The sequence below is a fragment of the Lepidochelys kempii genome, chromosome 4 (genome assembly GCF_965140265.1).
Source record: "Lepidochelys kempii isolate rLepKem1 chromosome 4, rLepKem1.hap2, whole genome shotgun sequence".
NCBI lineage: Eukaryota > Metazoa > Chordata > Testudines > Cheloniidae > Lepidochelys > Lepidochelys kempii.
Window position 1 is genome coordinate 50,576,006 of NC_133259.1, and position 27,523 is coordinate 50,603,528.

The 27,523-nt window shown below is 45.4% G+C and overlaps 1 protein-coding gene across 3 annotated transcripts in view; it reads left to right on the forward strand.

Annotated features, from left to right (window-relative positions):
• The window catches only part of MGST2 (microsomal glutathione S-transferase 2), an 80,130-nt gene that overhangs the window by 21,755 nt on the left and 30,852 nt on the right, over positions 1–27,523 (forward strand). For 2 of the 3 annotated variants that reach the window (XM_073341175.1, XM_073341176.1), the window contains exon 2: positions 16,128–16,253. In XM_073341175.1, coding sequence (XP_073197276.1) covers positions 16,128–16,253 — 126 coding nt within the window. Of the gene's footprint in view, positions 1–16,127; positions 16,254–21,681; positions 21,790–27,523 lie in introns of those variants that run through there. The other variant, XM_073341177.1, reaches the window with a different exon arrangement.

Consider the following 27,523-nt stretch of genomic DNA (forward strand, 5'->3'; position numbering starts at 1 on the left):
CAAGGGATGTGAAGGGTAACAAGAAGGGTTTCTCCAGGTATGATAGCAACAAGAAGGTGGTCAGGAAAAGTGTGGGACTCTTACTGAATGGGAGAGGCAACGTAGTGACAGAGGATGTGGAAAAAGCTGAAGTACTCAATGCTTTTTTTGCCTTGGTCTTCACAGACAAGGTCAGCTTCCAGACTGCTGCATTGGGCAGCACAGTATGGGGAGGAGCTGAGCAGCCCTCAGTGGTGAAAGAACAGGTTAAGGACTATTTAGAAAAGCTGAACATGCACAAGTCCATGGGGCCATTATCTTCGAAAAGTCATGGCAACTGAGGGAGGTCCCGGACAATTGGAAAAAGGCAAATATAGTGCCCATCTTTTAAAAAGGGAAAGAGAATCCGGGGAACTACAGACTGGTCAGCCTCACCTCAGTCCCTGGAAAAATCATGGAGCAGGTCCTCAAGGAATCCATTTTGAAGCACTTGGAGGAGAGGAAGGTGATCACAAACAGTCAACATGGATTCACCAAGGGCAAGTCATACCTGACCAACCTGGTTGCCTGCTATGAGGACATAACTGGCTCTGTAGGTATGGGGAAAGACGTGGATGTGGTATACCTTGACTTCAGCAAAGCTTTTGATACGGTCTCCCCAGGACTGTCCTTACCCATACACAAAGTACGCAGCTGTGTAGGGCATGAGGAAATCTGGGGCACCACATTTCCTGGTGTCCTGCGCAGCTGCGTACTGCTCCAGCCCCTACTCCGCCTCTTCCCCATGGCCTTTGCCCCTGCTCTGCCCCACCCTGCCTCTTCCCTGCCCCGTCTCTTCCCACCCCTGCTGTGCCTCAGCCTCACTCCCACTCCCCTGAAGACTGCAGTCAGGCCCAACACTGCACTCACTGCATGGTAAATGGAGCGACCCAGCCCCAGCCTGCTTTGCTCCTCTGGCTCCCCGCTGCGCCGCTGGTGAGTGCTGGGGGGCGGTTCACCACAGCCCTCCAAGGCTGGGAGCCAGCGGAGCAGAGTGGGCTGGGGGGGGGCAGTTTCCCCCCTACCACCCAGCCCCCACCCCCGCGGAGGCCTGGGGCCCCACACAGCCCCCCCGGGTTGGGGGGAAGACTGTGTAGGGCACCACAATGGCTAGGGACGGCCCTGGGTCTCCCACAGTATTCTTGCCAGCAAGTTAAAGAAGTTTGGGCTGGATGAATGGACTATAAGGTGGATAGAAAGCTGGCTAGATCGTCGGGCTCAACGGTAGTGATCAACAGCTTGATATCTAGTTGGCACCCAGTCTCAAGCGCAGTGCCCCAGGGATTGGTTCTAGGGCTTGTTTTGTTCAACATCTTCATTAATGATCTGGATGATGGGATGGATTGCACCCTCAGCAAGTTTGCAGCTGACACTAAGCTGGGGGGAGACGTAGATACACTGGGGGGTAGGGATAAGGTCCAGAGAGACCTAGACAAATGGGAGGATTGGGCCAAAAGAAATCTGATGAGGTTCAGCTAGGACAAGTGCAGAGTCCTGCACTTAGGACGGAAGAATCCCATGCACTGCTACAGGCTGTGGACCAACTGGCTAAGTGGCAGTTCTGCGGAAAAGGACCTGGGGCTAACAATGGACGAAAAGCTGGTTATGAGTCAGCAGTGTGCCCTTGTTGCCAAGAAGGCTAACAGCATATTGGGCTGCATCAGTAGGAGCATTCCCAGAAGATTGAAGGAAGTGATTATTCCCCTCTGTTCGGCACTGGTGAGGCACATCTAGAGTATTGCGTCCAGTTTTGGGCCCCCCACTCCAGAAAGGATGTGGACAAATTGGAGAGAGTCCAGTGGAGGGCAATGAAAATAATTAGGGCGCTGGGGACATGACTTATGAGGAGAGGCTGAGGGAAATGGGGTTATTTAGTCTGCAGAAGAGAAGAGTGGGGGTGGGGGGCAGAATTTGATAGCAGCCTTCAACTACCTGAAGGGGCATTCCAAAGAGGATGGAGCTCAGCTGTTCTCAGTGGTGGCAGATGACAGAACAAGGAGCAATGGTCTCAAGTTTCAGTGGGGGAGGTCTAGATTGGATATTAGGAAAAACTATTTCACTAGGAGGGTGGTGAAGCACTGAAATGGGTTACCTAGGGAGGTGGTGGAATCTCCATCCATAGAGGTTTTTAAGGCCTGGCTGGGATGATTTAGTTGGGGTTGATCCTACTTTGAGCAGGGGGTTGGACTAGATGACCTCCTAAGATCTCTTCCAACTCTAATCTTCTGGGATTCTATGATTTCCGCTCCTCTAGCTTTAGCCTGGTCTGTCCAGGTACTGGAACTGCTGCAACCAGTCAGGAGCATCGTCCTTGCTCTGCTGGCTCCAGCCTGCAACTGATCTGCTCTGTCCAGCAGCTCCTTTTAGTATGAGCCTGCTGGGCTCTGCTTGGGTCTCTAGGCAGGCTGGAGGAACCACCTCTACTGCTCCCTTTTTGGGGCAGGCTGTGGTAGGACTGAAAGGCCTCCAGCAGGGGCCTCAAAGGGCCTGATACATCCTGTCATACCGTATAAAAATCAAGTAATTTATAAATGAAATTATGTCCTTAGCCTCCTGCTCAGTTTGAGCCTTGGGAAGAACATAGTTCCTCTTGTTTATTAGTTCTTTTCATCACTTATTCCACTGATTTGTGAACCTGTATCTGCTACAGAAATAACATGATGATCAATGGCAAAATAGATGCAGATATGATGGTTGTCAGTTAGCTACATGCAAGTGACTTTGGGATTAAAATGGAGGTTTTGGTCCATTAGACAAAGGGCATACTCCTATTCAGGAAGCTAAAACAGTTCCAGTAACTGTAGAGGTGTAGCCAGACAGCCAGCTCCCCCCCCCCCCCCCAGACCAGCATTGCTGGAAGCACAGGAGGAAGCCGGAACAGGACACTTAACATATATTCCAGCACAGCCTTTGAAGCTGTGAAAGCACAGGTGTGCTGCTACAATGTGCCTCTGGGAACAGATACAACGATTAAGCTCACAGCACCATGATTTTTGAGTGCTTTTCACTATCTATCTGCTGGTCAGATAAGTGACAGCCTCCCAAGGCTTCTGCAGCTAAGAGGGTCCCTACGCCTTGTCCCTTATTCGTCTTTCCGCGGAATTGAGTGACTGATCCTGGCTTGGCACCGCTGGAATCGAGAGATGCAAGGAGGGTAAGAAGCACCCACACCTGATCTCCTATCTTTAGTGTACACATATTTTGAAATAGAGCTCTATACTTTGTTTTCTTTCTTTGGGATTGTGGCTTCAGTTTTGTAACTTGTTTGTGTGTGTAACATCTCTACATTTAAATAAGTAGGCACTAGCAATTTTGTAACCACATGATTAGAATCTAGCTTAATAAATTTTGGTAACCATTTGTGCATAAGCCTGACTTGTTTTCTCTGGTTTACTGTAAAGCAGCCAACACAATTAAAGAACCTCAGCCGTTTTGGCTCTAAAGCCTGGCCATTAGGTGAGAGTACTAAGAGCCTAGCGTTGAGTTGTGCCGCCTCCACGGGGCAAACTCTTGGGGCACCTGTCAGTCAATCCTGGCTGCCCGCTGCGAAGGAGCTCTGAGCTATAGCAGTTAAAGTCACGGGTGTGGAGAGGCTCTTAGTGCTGCCATGGGGGCACCTGTCAGTCAGTATTGACTGCCCGCTGTGAAGGAGCTCTGAGCTCTAGCAGTTAAAGTCACAGGTGGTTAGGACTTTGGGGCATCCGTCAGCCTAGCCCAGGCTGCCCACCGCGAAGGGACAGTGCGTCCTAGCGGTTAAAGTCACGGATGGTATAAACGGGCATAGCTGGCACCTCACCAAACATCCTTGGCCGTCGGCTAACAAGAGGGCACACACCAGCAGTTCTGATTTATTCCAGCAGAGGGCAATAGTGTGGATATATATATATACACACACACTATGACACATCACAATTACAATATTAAAAAAAAGCTCTCTAACCTGTCAATTTCTTATTTCTCAAATAGCATGTCCATCACATCTAACCAGGAGAATAAATCTTCTCTTTGTGACATCTGGAGGCAACATTTACCATTCTGTGTCAAACAGTTTGTCCACCAGTCCAAACCAGAGGGATGCAGATAGAAGTGGGGGGTAGAAGAAGGAAGAGAGAGAACAGATGTATTGAGGGACAGGGTGTAACAGCATAGCACCCATCACTCACAAGATCCCCCTTCTAGTCAGGTGAGCGTGCAGTCTTTAAACCCATCCCAGCCCTGGTATAAGGCCGTATCCCCAAGGCTTCCCACCTGTAGGCAATGGTTTCGCCCTCTTAGTCTGTTCTGGCCCCAGCTCTCCAGCTGGGCCTACTGACTGTTTGGCCCCTTTCTAGGAGTTTACTGCTGTCCAGTTGTAGGCCCTTCCCCAGTGGTCTATGGAGGGAACCCGGGCCCACCCACTGCTCCAGGTCTCAACACAGGGACCCTAGGAATAGCAGCCATGCACCACTGTGTCCCTTTAGCAAAATTGTCTTCCGTTCCCTGGGCCTCTTTCCCAGGACCTTAGCCTTCACCAATGCCTTACCCTTAGCTCAGGGCTCTTCTAAACTCAGGCTCAGCAGCCAGGCAGGAGCTCTTCCTCACTCCCTGGGTTCCTACTAGCACCGAGCTGTCTATTTGTGCTGTAGTTTCCTTTAGCCAGCCAGAAGCACCAGCAGAACTCCTCTAGCTGCAACAAGGAACTGACTGTCTCTGACTCTGTAGCTCCTTTTTATAGGGCCATCCTGGGCCCTGATTGGCTACTTCCCCTGCAGCCACACTAGCCCACTTGGAGGACCTCTCCACTGCTCCTTTCCTGAAATGAGCGTGGCAGGACCCTGAGGCCTCCAACAGGGAGTCTCTGGGCCTAATCCACCCTGTCACAGGGGGATACAAGCATCAAGGAGTTAATAGAATCATTTGGGTTCACTCTGAAATCTTAATGTTAGCACTGATGTACTTTTTCAGTAGACAGAAAGAGTTACAGAGCCAAATTATTGAAAGTATCCACTAATTTGGGGTGCCTCAATTTGTAAGTGCCAAATTTGAGGCACCTAGGGCCAGATTTTTCAAAGGTGGAACTCCATAGTTCCAAGTCAGTAGGAGCTTCTGGTGCTCAGCACCTATGAAAATGAAGCTATGAGTGTCTCAGTTTGGGGACTGAACCACAGAGGCACTCAAAATTAGTGGCCACTTTTGAAAGTTTTTTGAAAATGTTGGCCAAATGCGGTAAATGCACATTAATTATGAAAACATACTACAAAGATCAGCTCTGTATTAAACAAGGCAGGGCATGAAGAAATCCGTATAAACCCCTTCATAGCAATAATAATAAGTAAATACTGACAAGACCAATTGCTGCTGTAATATTACTTTCATTTGTTGTGCTTACATCAGCAGGCAGCGGAGTAAGGAAATGACTGATCAGAGAAGACAGAAATATGTTGCTAAGCAACACAACACTGGATGGGAGACCTGCTCCCATGTTATGAAATTGACATGCTGGATGGGTTGCTGGATTTTAAAGTACAATAATTCTGAAAGATAGAAGAGGTTGGAAGAGTTAGCATCTGTCAGAGCAGAGGAAAATGACAGTGAACAAGAGGGGTCAGTGACTGGGAGAGTGGGGTTGAATAAAAGAGCTATTGACTGAGGAGGGGAGTGCGTGGAAATGGAGAAAAGAAATAATAAATATGAAAAGAGAGAAAGGCAGAAGGGAGAGGAGAAGAAAAAGACAGAAATGAAAAAAGAACTATGGAGACAATTACAGGCTATTAGAGATGGCACAGAGCCAGAATGATTTAGATCCAAACTTCCCCAAAATATGAAAGGGTTTGAATCTGGTGGTGTGATTCAGGCCCATCTTGGCTGATTAGAAGAGGAAAAGAATATAAGAGCAAGGTGATATTTTAAAAAAAGTGGGGGCGAGGGGGAGGGAAACAAAAATTAGTAGCAAATGTTCAGTGTGGGAAGTCTGGCTTGAAAGCACGTCAGCATCTGAAAAAGTGATTTCTATAAGGAATCCTGTCACTACTGGTGGTACAGCCATTGTACAGTCACGTGATCTGAGGTCCTAGCAATAGTAGCAATTGAAAGGAGGAAGGATGGACTTGCAGTTAAAGCATTGGACTAGAAGTCAGGATACCTGGCTCTGTCTCAGACTTTCTGTGGGTCCTTGGGCGAGTCACAAGCTGGGATTTTCAAATTAGACAGAGGCTATGTCTACACTACTGCAGTAAATTGACCTAAGTTTCACTACTCCAGCTACGTAAATAACGTAGCTGGAGTCGACGTAGCTGAGGTTGACTGACTGCGATGTCTACACCACGCTGGGTCGATGGGAGGCACTCGCCCATTGACTTACCTTACTTTTCTTGTTTAGGGTGGCGTACCAGGGTCGACCGGAGAGCAATCTGCGGTCGATTTGGCGGGTCTTCACTAGACCTGCTAAATCAACCCCCAGTGCATCAATCCCTGAAGCGCTGATCCAGCAGTAGTGTAGACATAGCCTAAGGGAATTAGATACCCAATTATCATTGAAATTTAATGGAATTTGGGTAGACTCCATTAAGTTTCTTCAAAAACTTTCAGTTTTTCAGATACTCCAATCATTGTTGGAGCCTTTAAGTATCCAGATAAATACCATGGTGGTCAGACTCACGCATGTATAGGACAGGTAGTATGCCACTCAAGCATCATGATACCAGCACTTAACATTAATGTCATGTATAGGCACAACATAAAGGTTGCAGACTCAGACCATAAGTAATGTCACATTTGTAATGTCACAGTTTTGAAAAGCTGACCACATGTAAGGGCCTGGTCCAACCCCAATGCTAAGACTCCCACTGACTTCAGTGGGCAGTGGATTAGGGTCTACATGTGCGCAACTGCCTTCCATCTCCCACCCCCCTTAGCACACCTGATTGACTGGATAAAAAAAAATACATCCACATGAGTAACAAACTGCTGGAAAGATCCCTTTGATTGGAACTGGTTCACTAATTAATTCAGCCCTCTCCATAAGGTTAGAAGTTAAAAAAAGTGAATCCTGTAATGCCACGAGTCTATCGTGTGTCTGTGAAAAGAGATGAGAGGTTTACAAACAGTGCAGTTCTTCAGATCTCACGCCGAATCTTCTTTAATCCACAGGATTAAAGAGCAAGCAGGATGGGTTCAGGATCTGTCTGCAATTGGTCAATAGTAACAGGAAAATCTTTAAATCTTCTTTTGATCCAAAAGGTAAATCATAAAGGATCTGGATCTCAAACAACAGTCATGAGGGCTCTAAAGATTATTCACTGTAAACTAGAGATGCTGTATAGAGAGAGAAGGAAATATTAGTAACTCTTGGAAACACTAATAACTCTCAGCTCCCATAATTTATTAATGGATTACAGTATTATAAATTATTATTCACCTATGAAACACCGACTTGTTATAAAGGAAGTCAGATTAGATGATCATAATAGTCCCTTCTGTACTTAATCTATGAATGAATCATTGACTATACCAGCTAAAAAATGACCAAGTCAGTTTTATTTTTAACAAGACATAATCATAACTGATTATAAAACAGTTTATTTTTCTCTCTCTCTAATCACCGTGTAGTGCCCCCTGAATAAGTGGCCCACATTGCCCATCCTCACTGTGCCAGCTTTCAGATCAGTCATTAAACTTCTCACAATTAAGCCAAAGGAAAGATGGGCTATAGCTTTGTATTTTGCATTAACTCTTTTCCCTCTGAAGAGCAGAGGGAACTCTGCAGACTCCACATTCCCACCATGAGTTAGCAATAACTTTGCAGAGAACAGCCAGACTCTTCAAGGAGAAGCCTTCAGATTAGTAGTAGCTCTTGGGACACAAGAAGTGAGAGATCATTGGCTTCTAGCAAATGACATGCTGCAGCAGGTAGACTCTGAACACACTGCATCCTCAGCTTTTACATGGCTGAACAGATGTGCTTGTGCACCTTTCTGCTAGAAGGATTTGATAATCTCTCCAAAGCCTCCCCAGTTGTGGACACTCTCAGAGCAGAAATCAGACCTAACACTAAACAAAATGGGACATCTGGCAGCTTTCTGGCTTTTTTATACATGATTTAGACCTCTCTCTGAACTGGTACAAGGAAAGCTTTGTAATGATTACTCTGAGATGAAACATAGGGTTGGGATAAGGCTTCAGAGATGCACATGGTCTTTCAATTTCCAAAATGAAAAAGCATAATGATGTCCAAAAAGCCACAGAGAAACTGAATGGACCTCTGGGTGTGTAGGCGTGGGAGGGGAGAATTTATGTACAAACAGTAACTCATAGGTGCCTAATTCCATCTATGTTATAAATCTTTTATATACGCAGGTGGCCATATTATGAGCCAAATTCTTTCCCAACTTACATCCATGCAACCTAATAAAGTCAATATGTGGTTGCATTGGGTGTAAATGAGGGAAGAATCTCACCCCATAGTTTATCTAATGCCCTTTACAATTATATGTTTATATTCATACATACCTCTCAGTGACAGAGTATCTCATTCCACCAATGTCCAGTGGTTAGGATGTGTGAATAATAGAAGATAGTATTTCTTCTGTATTTGGTGAGAATTGAGGGGGCACTGAACAACTAGAGCTTGAAATGGATCAGGTGCCCAACATCTATTTTTCTCCCTGAGGTCCCGTGTAAGTTCTCTATATATAGTACCATGACAATCTACAGCGCATCCCTGCAGTATTGCCATCCCCAAATATTGAAAAGTCCTGGATTAGCCCCCCCAAAATTATGAACTTCATGATTTTTAAGACGTTATGCATATAGTTGCCTGATAGGTTTTGTCCCTTTAGGGTGCACTTGGATCACATATTCCAAGCTTTTCTTCCTGCAACCATGAGGACTAGAAACTCTCTCTTAAATGAAAGCTGCTATTCACTTATAATCACTTGTGTCCAGCAGCAGGGGCTTTATGCAAAATCTCAAATATCAAAAGAATCTCAATAATAATTGGCACCGTTGTTTCTATCAGTTATATCAGCACAATCAGAAACTGAGTTTGTTCAGCTTGCTCCCTCTGCTGTCTATTTCTGTAGCACAGATATATCAAAGTGGAAATATTATTGTAAGTGACAGAGTGGAGTGTTTTTGGTACTTAGAATCTGGAATATATGTAATTTTCTCCCTGATTTGAGTAATTTCAGAAAAATTAGTGGGCCAATTTCTGATGTCAGTCACACTGGTATAAATTCAGAACAATCCCAGTTTTTCGTAAATGTTTATTACACGAGGGGCCTAATTCTCCACTCTCTTCTGTGGCCAGTAGTGTTTTACACTCACTTTGCCTGGGTGTAAATGCCTACACTAGAGCACAAGGTTGTGGAGAATCACACCTCAGGTGTAATTTTGCTCTGATTTATAACCTGTTCTACCCCAAAAATTACTTCAGGGCAGTGGTGCTTATACCTCTGGGGGTACGCAGAGATCTTCCAAAGGGTACATCAACTCATCTAGATATTCACCTAGTTTTACAAAAGGCTACATTAAAAGCATTAGCAAAGTCAGTGCAAACTAAAATTTCATACCAACAATGACTTGTTTATACTGCTCTATATACACTATACACTGAAATGCAAGTACAATATTTATATTCCAATTGATTTATTTTATAATTATATGGTAAAAATGAGAAAGTAAACAATTTTTCAGCAACAGTGTGCTGTGACACTTGTGTCTTTTTATGTCTGATTTTGGAAGCAAGTAGCTTTTAAGGTAGGTGAAACTTGGGGGTATGCAAGGCAAATCAGACTCCTGAAAGAGGTATAGTAGTCTGGAAAGGTTGAGAGCCACTGCCTCGGGCTTGTAGGTTGTGTCAGTCTCAGATCTGAATCTTAGCCCTGGTCTACACTAGGACTTTAGGTCGAATTTAGCAACGTTAAATCGATTTAAACCTGCACCCGTCCACACAGTGAAGCCCTTTATTTCGACTTAAAGGGCTCTTAAAATCGATTTCCTTACTCCACCCCTGACAAGTGGATTAGCGCTTAAATCGACGTTCCCAGCTCGAATTTGGGGTACTGTGGACACAATTCGATGGTATTGGACTCCGGGAGCTATCCCAGAGTGCTCCATTCTGACCGCTCTGGACAGCACTCTCAACTCAGATGCACTGGCCAGGTAGACAGGAAAAGAACCGCAAACTTATGAATCTCATTTCCTGTTTGGCCAGCGTGGCAAGCTGCAGGTGACCATGCAGAGCTCATCAGCACAGGTGACCATGATGGAGTCCCAGAATCGCAAAAGAGCTCCAGCATGGACCGAACGGGAGGTAAGGGATCTGATCGCTGTTTGGGGAGAGGAATCCGTGCTATCAGAACTCCGTTCCAGTTTTCGAAATGCCAAAACCTTTGTCAAAATCTCCCAGGGCATGAAGGACAGAGGCCATAACAGGGACCCGAAGCAGTGCCGCGTGAAACTGAAGGAGCTGAGGCAAGCCTACCAGAAAACCAGAAGGCGAACAGCCGCTCTGGGTCAGAGCCCCAAACATGCCGCTTCTATGATGAGCTGCATGCCATTTTAGGGGGTTCAGCCACCACTACCCCAGCCGTGTTGTTTGACTCCTTCAATGCAGATGGAGGCAATACGGAAGCAGGTTTTGGGGACGAAGAAGATGAGGAGGAGGAGGAGGTTGTAGATAGCTCACAGCAAGCAAGCGGAGAAACCGGTTTTCCCGACAGCCAGGAACTGTTTCTTACCCTAGACCTGGAGCCAGTACCCCCCGAACCCACCCAAGGCTGCCTCCTGGACCCAGCAGGCGGAGAAGGGACCTCTGGTGAGTGTACCTTTTAAAATGCTATACATGGTTTAAAAGCAAGCATGTGAAAGGATTACTTTGCCCTGGCATTTGCGGTTCTCCTAGATGTAGTCCTAAAGCCTTTGCAAAAGGTTTCTGGGGAGGGCAGCCTTATTTCGTCCTTCATGGTAGGACACTTTATCACTCCAGGCCAGTAACACATACTCGGGAATCACTGTAGAACAAAGCATTGCAGTGTATGTTTGCTGGCATTCAACCAAAATCCGTTCTTTATCTCTCTGTGTTATCCTCAGGAGAGTGAGATATAATTCATGGTCACCTGGTTGAAATAGGGTGCTTTTCTTCAGGGACACTCAGTATAGCCCATTCCTGCTGGGCTGTTTGCCTGTGGCTGAACAGAAATGTTCGCCGCTGTTAGCCACAGGGAGGGGGGAAGGTTGAGGGGGTAGTCACGCGGTGGGAGGAGGCAAAATGCGACCTTGTAACGAAAGCACATGTGCTATGTATGTAATGTTAACAGCAAGGTTTACCCTGAAAGAGTGTAGCGACTGTTTTATAAAATGTGTCTTTTTAAATACCGCTGTCCCTTTTTTTTTCTCCACCAGCTGCATGTGTTTCAATGATCACAGGATCTTCTCCTTCCCAGAGGCTAGTGAAGCTTAGAAAGAAAAAAAAACGCACTCACGATGAAATGTTCTCCGAGCTCATGCTGTCCTCCCACACTGACAGAGCACAGACGAATGCGTGGAGGCAAATAATGTCAGAGTGCAGGAAAGCACAAAATGACTGGGAGGAGAGGTGGAGGGCTGAAGAGAGTAAGTGGCGGGCTGAAGAGAGTAAGTGGCGGGCTGAAGACAGGGCTGAAGCTCAAATGTGGCGGCAGCGTGATGAGAGGAGGCAGGATTCAATGCTGAGGCTGCTGCAGGACCAAACCAGAATGCTCCAGTGTATGGTTGAGCTGCAGCAAAGGCAGCTGGAGCACAGACTGCCACTGCTGCCCCTCTGTAACCAACCGCCCTCCTCCCCAAGTTCCATAGCCTCCACACCCAGACGCCCAAGAACGCGGTGGGGGGGCCTCCGGCCAACCAGCCACTCCACCACAGAGGATTGCCCAAAAAAAAGAAGGCTGTCATTCAATAAATTTTAAAGTTGTAAACTTTTAAAGTGCTGTGCTTAAAGTGCTGTGTGGCATTTTCCTTCCCTCCTCCACCACCCCTCCTGGGATACCTTGGTAGTCATCTCCCTATTTGTGTGATGAATGAATAACGAATGCATGACTGTGAAGCAGCAATGACTTTATTGCCTCTGCAAGCGGTGATTAAAGGGAGGAGGGGAGGGTGGTTAGCTTACAGGGAAGTAGAGTGAACCAAGGGGCGGGGGGTTTCATCAAGGAGAAACAAACAGAACTTTCACAGCGTAGCCTGGCCAGTCATGAAACTGGTTTTCAAAGCTTCTCTGATGCGTACCGCGCCCTCCTGTGCTCTTCTAACCGCCCTGGTGTCTGGCTGCGCGTAACCAGCAGCTAGGCGATTTGCCTCAGCCTCCCACCCCGCCATAAACGTCTCCCCCTTACTCTCACAGATATTGTGGAGCACACAGCAAGCAGTAATAACAGTGGGAATATTGGTTTCGCTGAGGTCTAAGCGAGTCAGTAAACTGCGCCAGCGCGCCTTTAAACGTCCAAATGCACATTCTACCACCATTCTGCACTTGCTCAGCCTGTAGTTGAACAGCTCCTGACTACTGTCCAGGCTGCCTGTGTACGGCTTCATGAGCCATGGCATTAAGGGGTAGGCTGGGTCCCCAAGGATACATATAGGCATTTCAACATCCCCAACAGTTATTTTCTGGTCTGGGAAGAAAGTCCCTTCCTGCAGCTTTTGAAACAGACCAGAGTTCCTGAAGATGCGAGCGTCATGCACCTTTCCCGGCCATCCCACGTTGATGTTGGTGAAACATCCCTTGTGATCCACCAGAGCTTGCAGCACTATCGAAAAGTACCCCTTGCGGTTTATGTACTCGGCGGCTTGGTGCTCCGGTGCCAAGATAGGGATATGGGTTCCGTCTATAGCCCCACCACAGTTAGGGAATCCCATTGTAGCAAAGCCATCCACTATGACCTGCACATTTCCCAGGGTCACTACCCTTGATATCAGCAGATCTTTGATTGCGTGAGCTACTTGCATAACAGCAGCCCCCACAGTAGATTTGCCCACTCCAAATTGATTCCCAACTGACCGGTAGCTGTCTGGCGTTGCAAGCTTCCACAGGGCTATCGCCACTCGCTTCTCAACTGTGAGGGCTGCTCTCATCCTGGTATTCATGCGCTTCAGGGCAGGGGAAAGCAAGTCACAAAGTTCCATGAAAGTGCCCTTACGCATGCGAAAGTTTCGCAGCCACTGGGAATCGTCCCAGACCTGCAACACTATGCGGTCCCACCAGTCTGTGCTTGTTTTCTGAGCCCAGAATCGGCGTTCCACAGCATGAACCTGCCCCATTAGCACCATGATGCATGCATTGGCAGGGCCCATGCTTTCAGAGAAATCTGTGTCCATGTCCTGATCACTCACGGGACCGCGCTGACGTCGCCTCCTCGCCCGGTATCGCGTTGCCATGTTCTGGTGCTGCATATACTGCTGGATAATGCGTGTGGTGGTTGATGTGCTCCTAATTGCCAAAATGAGCTCAGCGGCCTCCATGCTTGCCTTGGTATGGCGTCCGCACAGAAAAAAGGCGCGGAACGATTGTCTGCCGTTGCTCTGACGGAGGGAGGGGCGACTGACGACACGGCTTACAGGGTTGGCTTCAGGGAGCTAAAATCAACAAAGGGTGTGCCTGTACATCAAGGAGTATTTCAGGCAGGACTGCACGGAGGGTTCCAATAAGAAATGGTGCACCAAAGTTATCGTTGTTATTGGAACAAGGAGGTTAGCCTGGCCTCTGATTGATACATGGCTAGATTAACCTCGCTGCGCCTTCTCTGTGACTGACTGCAGTGTGATCTAGACAGGGGAGGAGGAAAATGAGTACAAAACAAATCTGGTCTATTTCTTGTTCTGACCCACTCCATCTATCCTTTACATCTTTGGCTGGCAGCAGACGGTGCAGAAGGACTGCATGCCATCCACATCTCATGGCTGCTTGGCAGAAGATGGTACAGTACGACTGCTAGCCATCTTCATCTCTTGCCTGCCTGGCATAAGATGGTACAATACGACTGCTAGCAATCCTCATCTCTTGCCTGCCTGGCAGAAGATGGTACAGTACGACTGCTAGCAGTCCGTATCGCCTGCCCGCTCACCATAAGACGGTTCAATAGGACTGCAGGACTAAAGAGAATGACCTGGTCAAGTCACTCCAAATTTAGTCCCTGCGCCCATGTCTGCCCAGGCGCTCCCAGCCAACGTGGCCAGGAGCACCTCGGACACGACGAGGACGACTACCAATTGTATTGCACCGTCTGCTGCCACAAGGCAAGGGGTTGCTGCTACTGTGTAGCAATGCCGTACCACGTCTGCCAGCATCCAGGAGACATAGGGTGACGGTTACCTGAGCGGGCTCCATGCTTGCCGTGGTATGGCGTCTGCACAGGTAACTCAGGAAAAAAGGCGCGAAATGATTGTCTGCCCTTGCTTTCACGGGGGGAGGGAGGGTGGGAACGGGGTCCTGACGATATGTACCCAGAACCACCCGCGACAATGTTTTAGCCCCATCAGGCATTGGGATATCAACCCAGAATTCCAATGGGCAGCGGAGACTGCGGGAACTGTGGGATAGCTACCCACAGTGCAACGCTCCGGAAGTCGACGCTTGCCTCGGTACTGTGGAAGCGCTCCGCCGAGTTAATGCACTTAATGCACTTAGAGCATTTTCTGTGGGGGGACACACACTCGAATATATAAAACTGATTTCAAAAAAACCGACTTCTATAAATTCGACCTAATTTCGTAGTGTAGACATACCCTTAGGCTCTAAGGAATGTCAAGCAGGGCAAAAATTGTCCTTTGTTTTTAAAATGGTCATATTGTTGCACTGACAACTATGTTAACAGAAACATTATCAAAACCATGTTTAAACACAGGAACACATTTTTATCTCCTGTATAAATTAGAACTAAATTTAATCAGGCTTCTAATTGTTAAATTCAACAGACTAGAGGGATCTTGGGCCAGCAATAAGTGAGGGCATTCACAGTCAAACCAGTTCCTTAATGCTCAGTTATTAAATAAAAAATTATTACTAATATTAATATTTACTTTGCTCAAGTGCAGAGTAAGAAGTAGCCATACAAACAAAATCGGTATTCCAGCCTTAAGGAACAAAACATAAAGAACTCCATGGAAAAAAACCAAAACAAATCTGATTGTCTAATATATATATCACTATAAGAATAAGATAATCCATTGTCTCCAGAACTTATTAGTGTACAGTCCAAAACACTGGACTACAAGAAGAGATTTTCTTTAATAGCAGCTGCACTGTTTCAGCTATTATTGGGCTTTTAGGACATTTATACCCTCCCAGTACATTTTAGAAATGGCCTTATCCAAAGCTCAACTCTTTTCTGCTTTTCTAGAGGCAAAACCTAACAGCTTTGACAGTATAACACCACTAAAACAGATTACTTGATCCTACATGGGTTATACTTAAAATGCTTTTGGCTTCATTACACCAACCATCTGCTCTCTTATGGCAGGAGTTCAGTACCCTGCTGGGATTTGCCTTCTCAGTGGGGTCAGCAGGGAATTTCTATATAGATGAAACCGACAGAATCTCTTCAGTAAGAATCACGTAGGGAGATGCAGGGGATGGAGTGAGAAGGGAAAAAGCATAAAAGAATAATTAGTTTGTGATAAATCACTGCTCCAATGCACAGTGGACTGAACTGGGCATCATGAACTGTGGATTCCATTCCTCATTCTGATACTGACCTGCTGGCTGAGCTTGTCAAGTCACTTGACTGATCCGTGCCTCAGTTTCCCCATCTGTAAATTGGGGATAGTAATACCTGCCTTCCCTTGTAAAGTGCTTTGCAATCTCTAGATGAAAATTGCTGTATAAGAGCTATGTATTATTTCCATAGAATATCTAAAACTGCTAAGCTAGTGTAAAATGCATGTTTCTCAGCGTAGTGCATTTCCAATGCCTTTAAAAAAAAAGCTTCCTCAGTTATTGTTTGAACACTGCTGCAAATGTCTGGAAGAGAAGACAAATTGATATGCTTCTTTATGGCCTTTGATACATCAGCTACTCCTGAGAAAATTCTGCACCACTGTGCATATGCAGAATTCATGTCCCACTGCAGGTTTGTTTTTTTTTCTCCACCGAATAGAGATTCTGCTGGCAAGGTGCTGCAGTTACACCTTTCACCCACAAGGGGTTGCTGTGGCACCAGAAGAGAGGACAGCCAGCAGACAGAGGGAAGGGGAAGAGGCTGCATTCTTCACAGCAGGGCCAGGTGAGCAGGCACACGACAGACAGAGCGGGGCACAGGGGGCTGCTGTGGGAGGGGGTCAGAGACTGGGATTCCAAAGGGCTAATGGGGTGACAGCATTGGGCCAGGGCCTGAATGGGAGGGGGGCTGCAGGGCCACATGGGGAGGGGACAAGGCAGTGCAGGGATAGACATGGATGGGGTAGGAGGGTGCAGGGACAGGCAGGGACAGGGGGTGTGCAGATGTGCCTGACGGAGGCTGGGGTCAGCCCCCGCAACTCCTTAACAACCCCCCCCAAAAAAAACCCCAAAACCCCCAACACTGTTCCATACTTCTCCTACCCACACCCAACAACTTACCCAGTACTGTCGCAGGCTCCTTCTGTCAGCTCCTGCATTACCCCTGATTCCCACCAAAAAACAAAATATATATTTCCTGATTATTTTTTTAAATATGTATTGTTACAGACATACTTGCTGATTAAATTATGTTGGTAATTTATTTCAAAATACCTATTTAAACTGGCATGTTATATTGTGCTATTTTGAAAAAAAAATATGCAGAATTTTAAAATATTGCACACAGAACTTTTAATTTTTTGGCACAGAATTCCCCCAGCAGTAATCAGCTACAATAGACCAAAAACATCACAGCACATTTCACTGTACAAGATTTCTATTCTTGCTTTTTGACTCTGGAACTAACTGGATCGTGTATTTAATGTGGCGGAGAGAAACCAATGTCAGATCCACAGGATCTGTGCCATGCCCAGCCTTTAAGCAGTCCCTTGGGAGAATCCCCTCAGTGTGCTAGACTCCCTCAGGGTCACTGCTACAAGGGTAGCCTCCAACACCTCCTAGACTGAGCCTTGGGCTCCTGCACTCATTTTTCATTGTGCACTTTGCCCAGTGAGTCCTACTGAGATAGATTCCTGTTCAGAAACTTATCAATGCACTCCCACAGGTATATGCAGCAATTCCATGCCACCTTTTCCAAAAAGAGTAGGGTTTATTAGACACACAAGGTGTGTGAGGTAAGATCTTTTATTGGACCTACTTCTACTGTTGAGAGAGAGAAGCTTCTGAGCCACACAGAACTCTTCTTCAGATAACTGGAATATTGGATCGGGAAGTCCTTAGATGAGAGAAGCAAAGGTTAAGACGTAGTCCATGTTGGCTAAAATGAGAGCTCCCATGAGCCATGTGGCTGGACGAACCATCTTGGTTTCCTTTCTCTGTCTCACTTTGTTCTTTTTGTCTTAGCTTCAGGTAAGAGACCTGTGCCACACTGTGTGTGTGTGTGTGTGTGTGTACGTACACACTGTAAAAGAACAGCTGTGGCTGGCCCAGGTCAGCTGACTTGGCTTCCCAGCCTGAGCCCAAACGTCTACACGGCAATTTTACAACCCTGAAGCCTGACCCCTGCTCATGAATCAGCTGACTAGGCCTACCACTGGTGTTCTGTTTCAGTGTAGACATACTTTGACACAATTCCTAATCACCACCTCCTCCATCCATTGTTCTCTGGCTGTAAAACCATGTTAAGTTCACACGTCTTGCTTGCTGGAAGCCTGCCATGGATGTATTAATTGTTCAGTCCTTGATGTTTCCATTCCATTCCATTCCAGTATGCAGGGTCTTCCATTGCTATGGGTTGGTTCCAGCCAATCTTTAAACAAACCATTCATATCACCCCAGACAGCTATGTGACAAGACACCTGCTTTGCCCCAGGAGCAGGATTTTAAACCCTTCTTCACTCACTGGTTAGCAATACCAGAGTGAAAGGTACAGTCATACAGATAGAAGTGGGAATTGTCTAATATTTTTATGAACTGTTGCAACATACACAAGAATATGTGCAAGTAGCAAAAACAAATTCCACACCATGCACACTAAGGGGAAAACAGACACAGAAGCTTTGACATTTAGTAAATGTATAGCCAAGAATAGACCCAGCCTAAGAGCTTGGCTTTGCATACGATTCAGCTTCCCATTCCCAGTTCAGGTGGTAGTAAGAGTAAATCCAGTTCAAACACGTAATTATGAGTTATGGGAAAGGAAAATAGAAATCTATGGGCATGGTTCAAAGTCCAATGAAGTCAAGAGAAGGACAGCCACTGACTTAAATGGGCTGTGGATCAGGCTCAGTGTGGGGAATTTACACAGTCCATGGATTTCAGATCCCCCATACATTTTATCCTTGCCTTTTTACCCCATAATTGTTTTAATTTTTAAAGTCAAATGGAATTACTGTACACTGAACTTACATCAGCTGAAGTTTCTAGCCCTTCTGGTTATAAAGAAAACCTTCCAGATAAGGCCCAATACATCAGTACTTAACAGTAGCCAGACAACCTCAAACAGCAGCTCTAACAGATGAGTGAATTCCCCCATCTTAATAGGATGTTAACTCTGAACCCTACTGAACAAGCCTCTGGGAACACAATGGAGCTGTGCTGCCATGAAGCAAGTCCAACAGTAATAACTATAATTAATAATGCCAATTTAACATTGTTGGAAGTTTATTGACATCATTGGTTATGCAAGCTATTATCATGGCCCAAATTCAATCAAATTCCTTTATTAAATCTAAAGGCCAAATGGTATTTGTACATTGCACTAAACATGTCTAAAAGCCTAAATAATAAGCAATTACATCCACATAGTAACACACATTCATAAGCATTCTCATGAAAGTGTTATACCAATAAAATAAAAACCAGCAGGATCTTATTAAAGGGGAAAAGGCAAAATACCACATTTATTGTGAATATAGAAAGAATCATAGTAAGCAGTTAGTTATAGTTATAACATTCCATTCAATCTCATATTTATTCACACATTCATTCATACACACACACACACACACAGGTTCTGCAAGGTTGTTATCATAGTTACCAGCCTTAGAGTTGCTCATGCCAAGCCACTGGCCAGGTGGCCTGGACATGAGGAGGGAGCAGGGCCTTGTCAGATGCTCATCTGATGCTCCTGGAAGTTGGTTTGCAGAATCAGACCCCAAAGTTCTCACTTTCTAGAGTCCATTTTTATAGGAATTTCTTCCTATGCCAGTCTATGGGAATTGCTTCATCATGCTGTTGCTGAATCAATCAGCAGATAGCACATTCCTGACGGCTCCGTGCTGCTAGATGTTATCTTGTTCTTTGGTTCTCCCATTCTTGAGGCTGTTGGGTGGATTCCAGTCTGCCCTCCGGGGGTCCTCTGGTTATTTCCACTTGACGCCTTCTTCAGCCGATGGACACTGGATTCTTAGGCTGGCACCTCCCAGATCATTCAGTTATTATCCACACCAAGCATCCATCCACATACATCCTCTATCTCTATTTTAATCACAATTGTTAATACAACAAAAGGGCGGGGAGTCTCTGGGTGCTGTTTCTGTTGTTACAGAGTATTGCTTTGAGTCTCTCTCTGTGTGAATTGCTTTGAGAACAGACTCTGTCTTAGAATGTACTAACACAATTAGCAGCTTGCAAGTTTCACACATAGAGGGACAGAAACAGTACCAAAAACCAAAGAGACCTCTTAATTAGTAATACCCTGGAATTTAAAACTATGGGGAATCAAAGTCATTTGTGATTTTAATACAGAACTTCTTTAATATGATTCAACAAAAGGATCAGTTCCAGGGATAACCCTCTCCTCCTGGCTTGCGCCAGTATGACCAGATAAGTTCTGATAATACCCCTCACAAGCCGTATACACTAACAAATAAGTGATGTCATAATGAGTTACAATCTTAGCTAAACCCAGGTTTTGGCCAGGTTAGGGTTGATCCCTTTCCTGGTCTTGGCTAAAACAAAATATGGCAATTTGATCTTTCTCCAAGATAATGTTGGTATGTTGGGGCATCACAATCCTCCTTTCTTGTTCAAGCTAGGTAGAACCAGTCGTAAGAAAAGGGTCCTAATTATTATCAACCACATTTTGAGCTCAAAGAAAAGGAGTACTTGTGGCATTTTTACAATTTATCTTGCCAATTGCATGGTTACCTATATTTTCAAAGCCTTTCCCATGGCTGCTAAAACACCTTTATTTCCCTTAAATAACAAAACATTTTCCTTTAAGAAGCTATGCTAATTTAACCCTTTATGTACCCATCTAATCCTACAAATGTAAACATTAGTAACTATTTCATTGCGGATTTGCTTAACAGAACCATCCAGCTCATGTGCTTAGTGCTTATCCACTGAGCCATTCTTCTGAAAGAACATCCCCCTGAAATAAAGTTGCAGGATTTCAAAATGTAACCACTTTAAAATCAAATATTTGATTTAACATTAACATTATTTTATTTTTGTCCTCAGCTAGAACCTCCTCCCTTTAAAGGAGGAATCTTGGTTTACCGGAGGAAAAAATACATTGAGGAGGGGAGGGAAACCCCAGTGCCCAGGCAAATATTGAAACGATTTGCCCTAGTTGTTTTAGGGAGCTTAATCCCCATTAAGGCTAAAAGAAATTAGTGAGAAGGAGCTATTATTTCATCTAGTCCATTCCTTGCCAACTGAAGACTGCTCTCTGATGTACGTTTCCCAGTTTTGTCTAGTCTTAAGCAACGGGACAGCCACAATTTAGTGGACTTACCTCAGATCATATCATTAGAAATTTCCCCCTGATATTCTGCCTCAAAATTCCCTTTAATAGAATTCCATTATTGTTATTTTTACTCCTAAACAATTCCTCTCCCTTAGTGTTTACTCCTACAGACAACCAGAGGCAGTTATCATGTCATCCCTTAGACCATGCCTACACTGTTGTGGCTAGAACAACACAGCTACAGCTGTGCCGTTGTAGTGTAGATGCTTCCTACATCCCCAGAAAGGGTTTTTCCTTCAATATAGTTAATCCCCACTCCACGAATTCGTCCTTCAACCTAGCTGCTCCAACAGCGAGGAAGAGGTCAACCTAAGTACCTGAGCCTCACACAGGGCACTACATTTTTCACACCCCTAAGCCACAAGCCAGGTCAATCTAATTTTTAGGTGGAGACCAGCCTGCCCAATTAGTCTGCATTTAGCTGCGTTGCTCAGCAAGAGCCAGAAAAGAATCCTACGGCTGTTACAATGCCCTCCCTCCCCACAAGTCCCCCACTTCCTAGAGAGGTTGTTTTTGCTCTGGGTACTTCACAGATTTCTAGGAGAAGCCGGTGGACAATTTTCAAGGATTCAGCATTTTTCACGCAGCTCCACTTCTTGGTTACTTGATGTAAATAAGCTCACTCCTAAATGCAGCTCTTGTTAGTAGAGCACCACCTGACTATTCAAGTATGAAAACAATTTTCAGGTCAAGGAAACAAGAACTGGCTAAGCAGCCACTGCTCATTTAAAAAGGGAAAAATAAAAGTTGCCTTGTTTTCTTCCTAAGGCGTGTCTTTGAAAAGCATTTTCACTCCCTGCCCCCAACCTGCTTCTTTATCTGTAGCTCTCACACACACACTCTGACACAGTGCCCTGGCTGCACAGAGAGACGGAAGCTGCTGGAAACATGGCTGGTGATTTAATTTTGCTTGCTGCAGTATCCCTTCTTTCAGCCTGCCAGCAAAGTAAGGCCTGTGGGGTTTTCTGGCTGGGGCTGAGGGATAGTTTCCATGGATCCTAGAACACTGGAGATATTTTATACTAAGCTAGTTTTCTTGTCACTTGAGTGTCTGAGAATTCATAAAAAAAGTTGTCACCAACTGGAGCATTAGGTACCCCTTCTCTGTCCTCTGAAGAGGATGTGGTACAGGGAGACAGATTACCTTGCTAGGGAGTGGGGGGGGGGTTTACAATTTTTCCCTTTTATGTTTTGTTTGTAGATTTTTGGGATTGTTAAACTGTTGCTAGAGAGTTTGTAAGCTGATGCAGACTCATCCTTCTGCCATGTTCTGCGCTGGCTTCGGGTTTTTTAGACACTTACACAGCTTGAATCCTCAAACTACCAACTCCTAAAATCACATTCTTGAAGCCTTGAGCCAAAAGCTCTTTTAAAAACTGTCCCCTCAAGCAGATGGCAAAGTATCTAATATCAGAAAGGAAAAAGGACAAAACCTATTAAGTTACAAAGAAGGCACTTGCAGCATGTGGATGTTTCATAATATCCTCTCATCAGGGGTTCCTAAATATATAGATTTATTTTATCCACTGTGGAAATACTTCTTAGATTCACATACAGTATGTGGCTTTCCCACCACTTTGCAAACTACAGCTATAGTAGATAAATGGAACGGGAGAAAGAAGAACGACAATAGTGTGATTAGATATGGTACAGTGACAGCATTTTCAACACTAGCAATTGTTTTCCTTCAGATAATATGGTTGTGTCTACAGCAAGCCATAGGATATATATGCTGTATGGGTTGAAGGAGGACTAAGCCTGAGATAAGGAGCAGAGGTTCAAGTTTACGGCTTTGTCAGTACTTGTAAGCTGACTGCTTTGTCTGCAGCAATGCCAACTCTTTATATTTGGTGTTTTCTTAAAGCCCCAGTTCCTGGGTCATGTCATTCATTACAAAAAAAGTTTCTAATTTGGGGAGAAAAGCTTAAAAATGTGAACCCTCAAGATTAAATAACCAGAAGCCAAATAAAAAGAACCCAACAATTATTATTTTTAAAAATCTCATGACTTGAGGGGGGCCTGGCTCATGATTTTTGAATGTTTGAAGTTGGCAACACTGCTTTCATTCTTGAGTTGCGTGTGCCAGATGGGGCTCTCCCGAACAACCTATGTGGCTCTTAGCACAGCGTTTATCTCCTGCGACAGTATTTACCATGAGCTTCCATGAAAGTTCATCCTGCTGCAAGGGCTGCTGTGCTTTACACTGTTTAAAGTGAAAACAGGAAGAAATGTGACAAGGAAGGGCAAAGAGCCGCTGCCGAAAAAGTGAATACATTCTGAAAACTCTAAAACACAGGGGCTACATCGACACTAGAAATGCCACAGTGACACAGTTGCAGCACTGCAGGTGAGCTGCTATAACACTGTCTTGGAGCCGCGACAGTAACAGAAGGGAGTAAATCCCTCCCTTCAACAAGCGATAATTAGGTTGGCAGAAGAATCATGTTGACCTAGTGGTGTCTATACAGGGGTACTTAGATCAGTTTAACTGTATCATCTGATCAATCAGGGTGATTTGTCACAGCACCGAGGGTGTGGTTAGGTCAACTGAACTTTATAATAAAGACCCACCCAGAGTCGGTGAGGTTAATCAGAAAATCCAGCCCTGCCCAAGCCTCTGCTCTTCCGTGTATTCTGTTAAAGTGGCAGTGTAAGAACCTGTTACAACCAGTTCTGGTAGTGGGAGCAGCCCTTTGTCCAAATGTTTGACAGCTGTCAGCACAAGACACCTAGCTATTAAACATCTAGTGGCTTGTCTGCACTCCCATTTATTCCATTACATGTACAGTTCTGTGCTGGGAGTGAACAACTAGGCAATAAGACCCCTCTGCAGCAGCGCTGGAAGCTATGCTTCACCTTACAACGGCTAGAGGCGTGGTAGGACAAACTTTCAGCCTCCCAGAATCACATGGGTATTCAAGGAACCAGGCTGGGCCACGGATTAAGCCAAGCAAGAAGTGGTCTGTGATGGAATGAGCAAGCAGAAACATTGCACCAAGTGGGTTTCCAGCAATGTCTTAGTTTTTAAGAAGAAAAGTAGTACTTGTGGCACCTTAGAGACTAACCAATTTATTTGAGCATGAGCTTTCGTGAGCTACAGCTCACTTCATCAGATGCATGCCGTGGAAACTCTAGCAGACTTCATATATACACAGAGAATATGAAAAAATACCTCCTCCCACCCCACTGTCCAGCTGGTAATAGCTTATCTAAAGTGATCACCAGGTGGGCCATTTCCAGCACAAATCCAGGTTTTCTCACCTTCCACCCCCCCACACACAGATTCACTCTCCTGCTGGTGATAGCCCATCCAAAGTGACAACTCTTTACACAATGTGCATGATAATAAAGTTGGGCCATTTCCTGCACAAATCCAGGTTCTCTCACCCCCTCACCCCCCTCCCAAAAACCAGACACACAAACTCACTATCCTGCTGGTAATAGCTCATCCAAAGTGACCATTCTCCCTATAATGTGCATAATTAAGGTGGGCCATTTCCAGCACAAATCCAGGTTTTCTCACATCCCCCCCACCCCCATACACACACAAACTCACTCTCCTGCTGGTAAAACCCCTTCAAAACTGACCACTCTCCAAGTTTAAATCCAAGTTAAACCAGAACATCTGGGGGGGGGGGTAGGAAAGGAAAAAACAAGAGGAAATAGGCTACCTTGCATAATGACTTAGCCACTCCCAGTCTCTATTTAAGCCTAAATTAATAGTATCCAATTTGCAAATGAATTCCAATTCAGCAGTTTCTCGCTGGAGTCTGGATTTGAAGTTTTTTTGTTTTAAGATAGCGACCTTCATGTCTGTGATTGCGTGACCAGAGAGATTGAAGTGTTCTCCGACTGGTTTATGAATGTTATAATTCTTGACATCTGATTTGTGTCCATTTATTCTTTTACGTAGAGACTGTCCAGTTTGACCAATGTACATGGCAGAGGGGCATTGCTGGCACATGATGGCATATATCACATTGGTGGATGTGCAGGTATACGAGCCTCTGATAGTGTGGCTGATGTTATTAGGCCCTGTGATGGTGTCCCCTGAATAGGTATGTGGGCACAATTGGCAACGGGCTTTGTTGCAAGGATAAGTTCCTGGGTTAGTGGTTCTGTTGTGTGGTATGTGGTTGTTGGTGAGTATTTGCTTCAGGTTGCGGGGCTGTCTGTAGGCAAGGACTGGCCTGTCTCCCAAGATTTGTGAGAGTGTTGGGTCATCCTTTAGGATAGGTTGTAGATCCTTAATAATGCATTGGAGGGGTTTTAGTTGGGGGCTGAAGGTGACGGCTAGTGGCGTTCTGTTATTTTCTTTGTTAGGCCTGTCCTGTAGTAGGTAACTTCTGGAAACTCTTCTGGCTCTATTAATCTGTTTCTTTACTTCTGCAGGTGGGTATTGTAGTTGTAAGAAAGCTTGACAGAGATCTTGTAGGTGTTTGTCTCTGTCTGAGGGGTTGGAGCAAATGCGGTTGTATCGCAGAGCTTGGCTGTAGACGATGGATCGTGTGGTGTGGTCAGGGTGAAAGCTGGAGGCATGCAGGTAGGAATAGCGGTCAGTAGGTTTCCGGTATAGGGTGGTGTTTATGTGACCATTGTTTATTAGCACTGTAGTGTCCAGGAAGTGGATCTCTTGTGTGGACTGGACCAGGCTGAGGTTGGTGGTGGGATGGAAATTGTTGAAATCATGGTGGAATTCCTCAAGGTCTTCTTTTCCATGGGTCCAGATGATGAAGATGTCATCAATATAGCGCAAGTAGAGTAGGGGCTTTAGGGGACGAGAGCTGAGGAAGCGTTGTTCTAAATCAGCCATAAAAATGTTGGCATACTGTGGGGCCATGCGGGTACCCATAGCAGTGCCGCTGATCTGAAGGTATACATTGTCCCCAAATGTGAAATAGTCACATAGACAAAGTCACAAAGTCACAAAGTTCAGCCACCAGGTTAGCCGTGACATTATCGGGGATAGTGTTCCTGACGGCTTGTAGTCCATCTTTGTGTGGAATGTTGGTGTAGAGGGCTTCTACATCCATAGTGGCCAGGATGGTGTAATCAGGAAGATCACCGATGGATTGAAGTTTCCTTAGGAAGTCAGTGATGTCTCGAAGGTAGCTGGGAGTGCTGGTAGCGTAGGGCCTGAGGAGGGAGTCTACATAGCCAGACAATCCTGCTGTCAGGGTGCCAATGCCTGAGATGATGGGGCGCCCAGGATTTCCAGGTTTATGGATCTTGGGTAGTAGATAGAATATCCCAGGTCGGGGTTCCAGGGGTGTGTCTGTGCGGATTTGATCTTGTGCTTTTTCAGGAAGTTTCTAGAGCAAATGCTGTAGTTGCTTTTGGTAACTCTCAGTGGGATCATAGGGTAATGGCTTGTAGAAACTCGTGTTGGAGAGCTGCCGAGCAGCCTCTTGTTCATATTCCGACCTATTCATGATGACAACAGCACCTCCTTTGTCAGCCTTTTTGATTATGATGTCAGAGTTGTTTCTGAGGCTGTGGATGGCATTGTGTTCTGCACGGCTGAGGTTATGGGGCAAGTGATGCTGCTTTTCCACAATTTCAGCCCGTGCACGTCGGCGGAAGCACTCTATGTAGAAGTCCAGTCTGCTGTTTCGACCTTCAGGAGGAGTCCACCTAGAATCCCTCTTTCTGTAGTGTTGGTAGGGAGGTCTCTGTGGATTAGTATGTTGTTCAGAGGTATTTTGGAAATATTCCTTGAGTCGGAGACGTCGAAAATAGGATTCTAGGTCACCACAGAACTGTATCATGTTCGTGGGGGTGGAGGGGCAGAAGGAAAGGCCCCGAGATAGAACAGCTGCTTCTGCTGGGCTGAGAGTATAGTTGGATAGGTTAACAATATTGCTAGGTGGGTTGAGGGAACCATTGCTGTGGCCCCTTGTAGCATGTAGTAGTTTAGAAAGTTTAGTGTCCTTTTTCTTTTGTAGAGAAGCAAAGTGTGCGTTGTAAATGGCTTGTCTAGTTTTAGTAAAATCCAGCCACGAGGAAGTGGAAGTGGAAGTGTGTGAGGGGGTGGAGGGTGAGAAAACCTGGATTTGTGCTGGAAATGGCCCACCTGGTGATCACTTTAGATAAGCTATTACCAGCTGGACAGTGGGGTGGGAGGAGGTATTTTTTCATATTCTTTGTGTATATATAAAGTCTGCTACAGTTTCCACGGGCATGCATCCGATGAAGTGAGCTGTAGCTCACGAAAGCTCATGCTCAAATAAATTGGTTAGTCTCTAAGGTGCCACAAGTACTCCTTTTCTTTTTGCGAATACAGACTAACACGGCTGTTACTCTGAAACCTGTCATTAGTTTTTAAGACTTGCTGCAGGAGAGAGAAGGGGAGGTTTTACAGACCCATTAGAAAAACTAGTGGGGCTCCAGACTGAAGTAGAATGAATTTGAGTCATGGCTGCTTGGAGATGATTCTGTAGAGAGAATAGATACAGTGTCCCCTTTCCTGTGTTTTATTTGGTGCCTAATATCCTTTTATCTGCATCCAGTCAGGTGCTACTATGAGGCATCTGATTTGTTTTCAAATCAAGAATAGTTTAACACACCATTGACTGTGATACAAATGACTGATTTTACACTGTGCATGATTTTTGCACCAGGAATAAGACATCTGAGGTGCTGTCCCTTGTACATAAGCTTTGTGCTATATTTTCATAGCA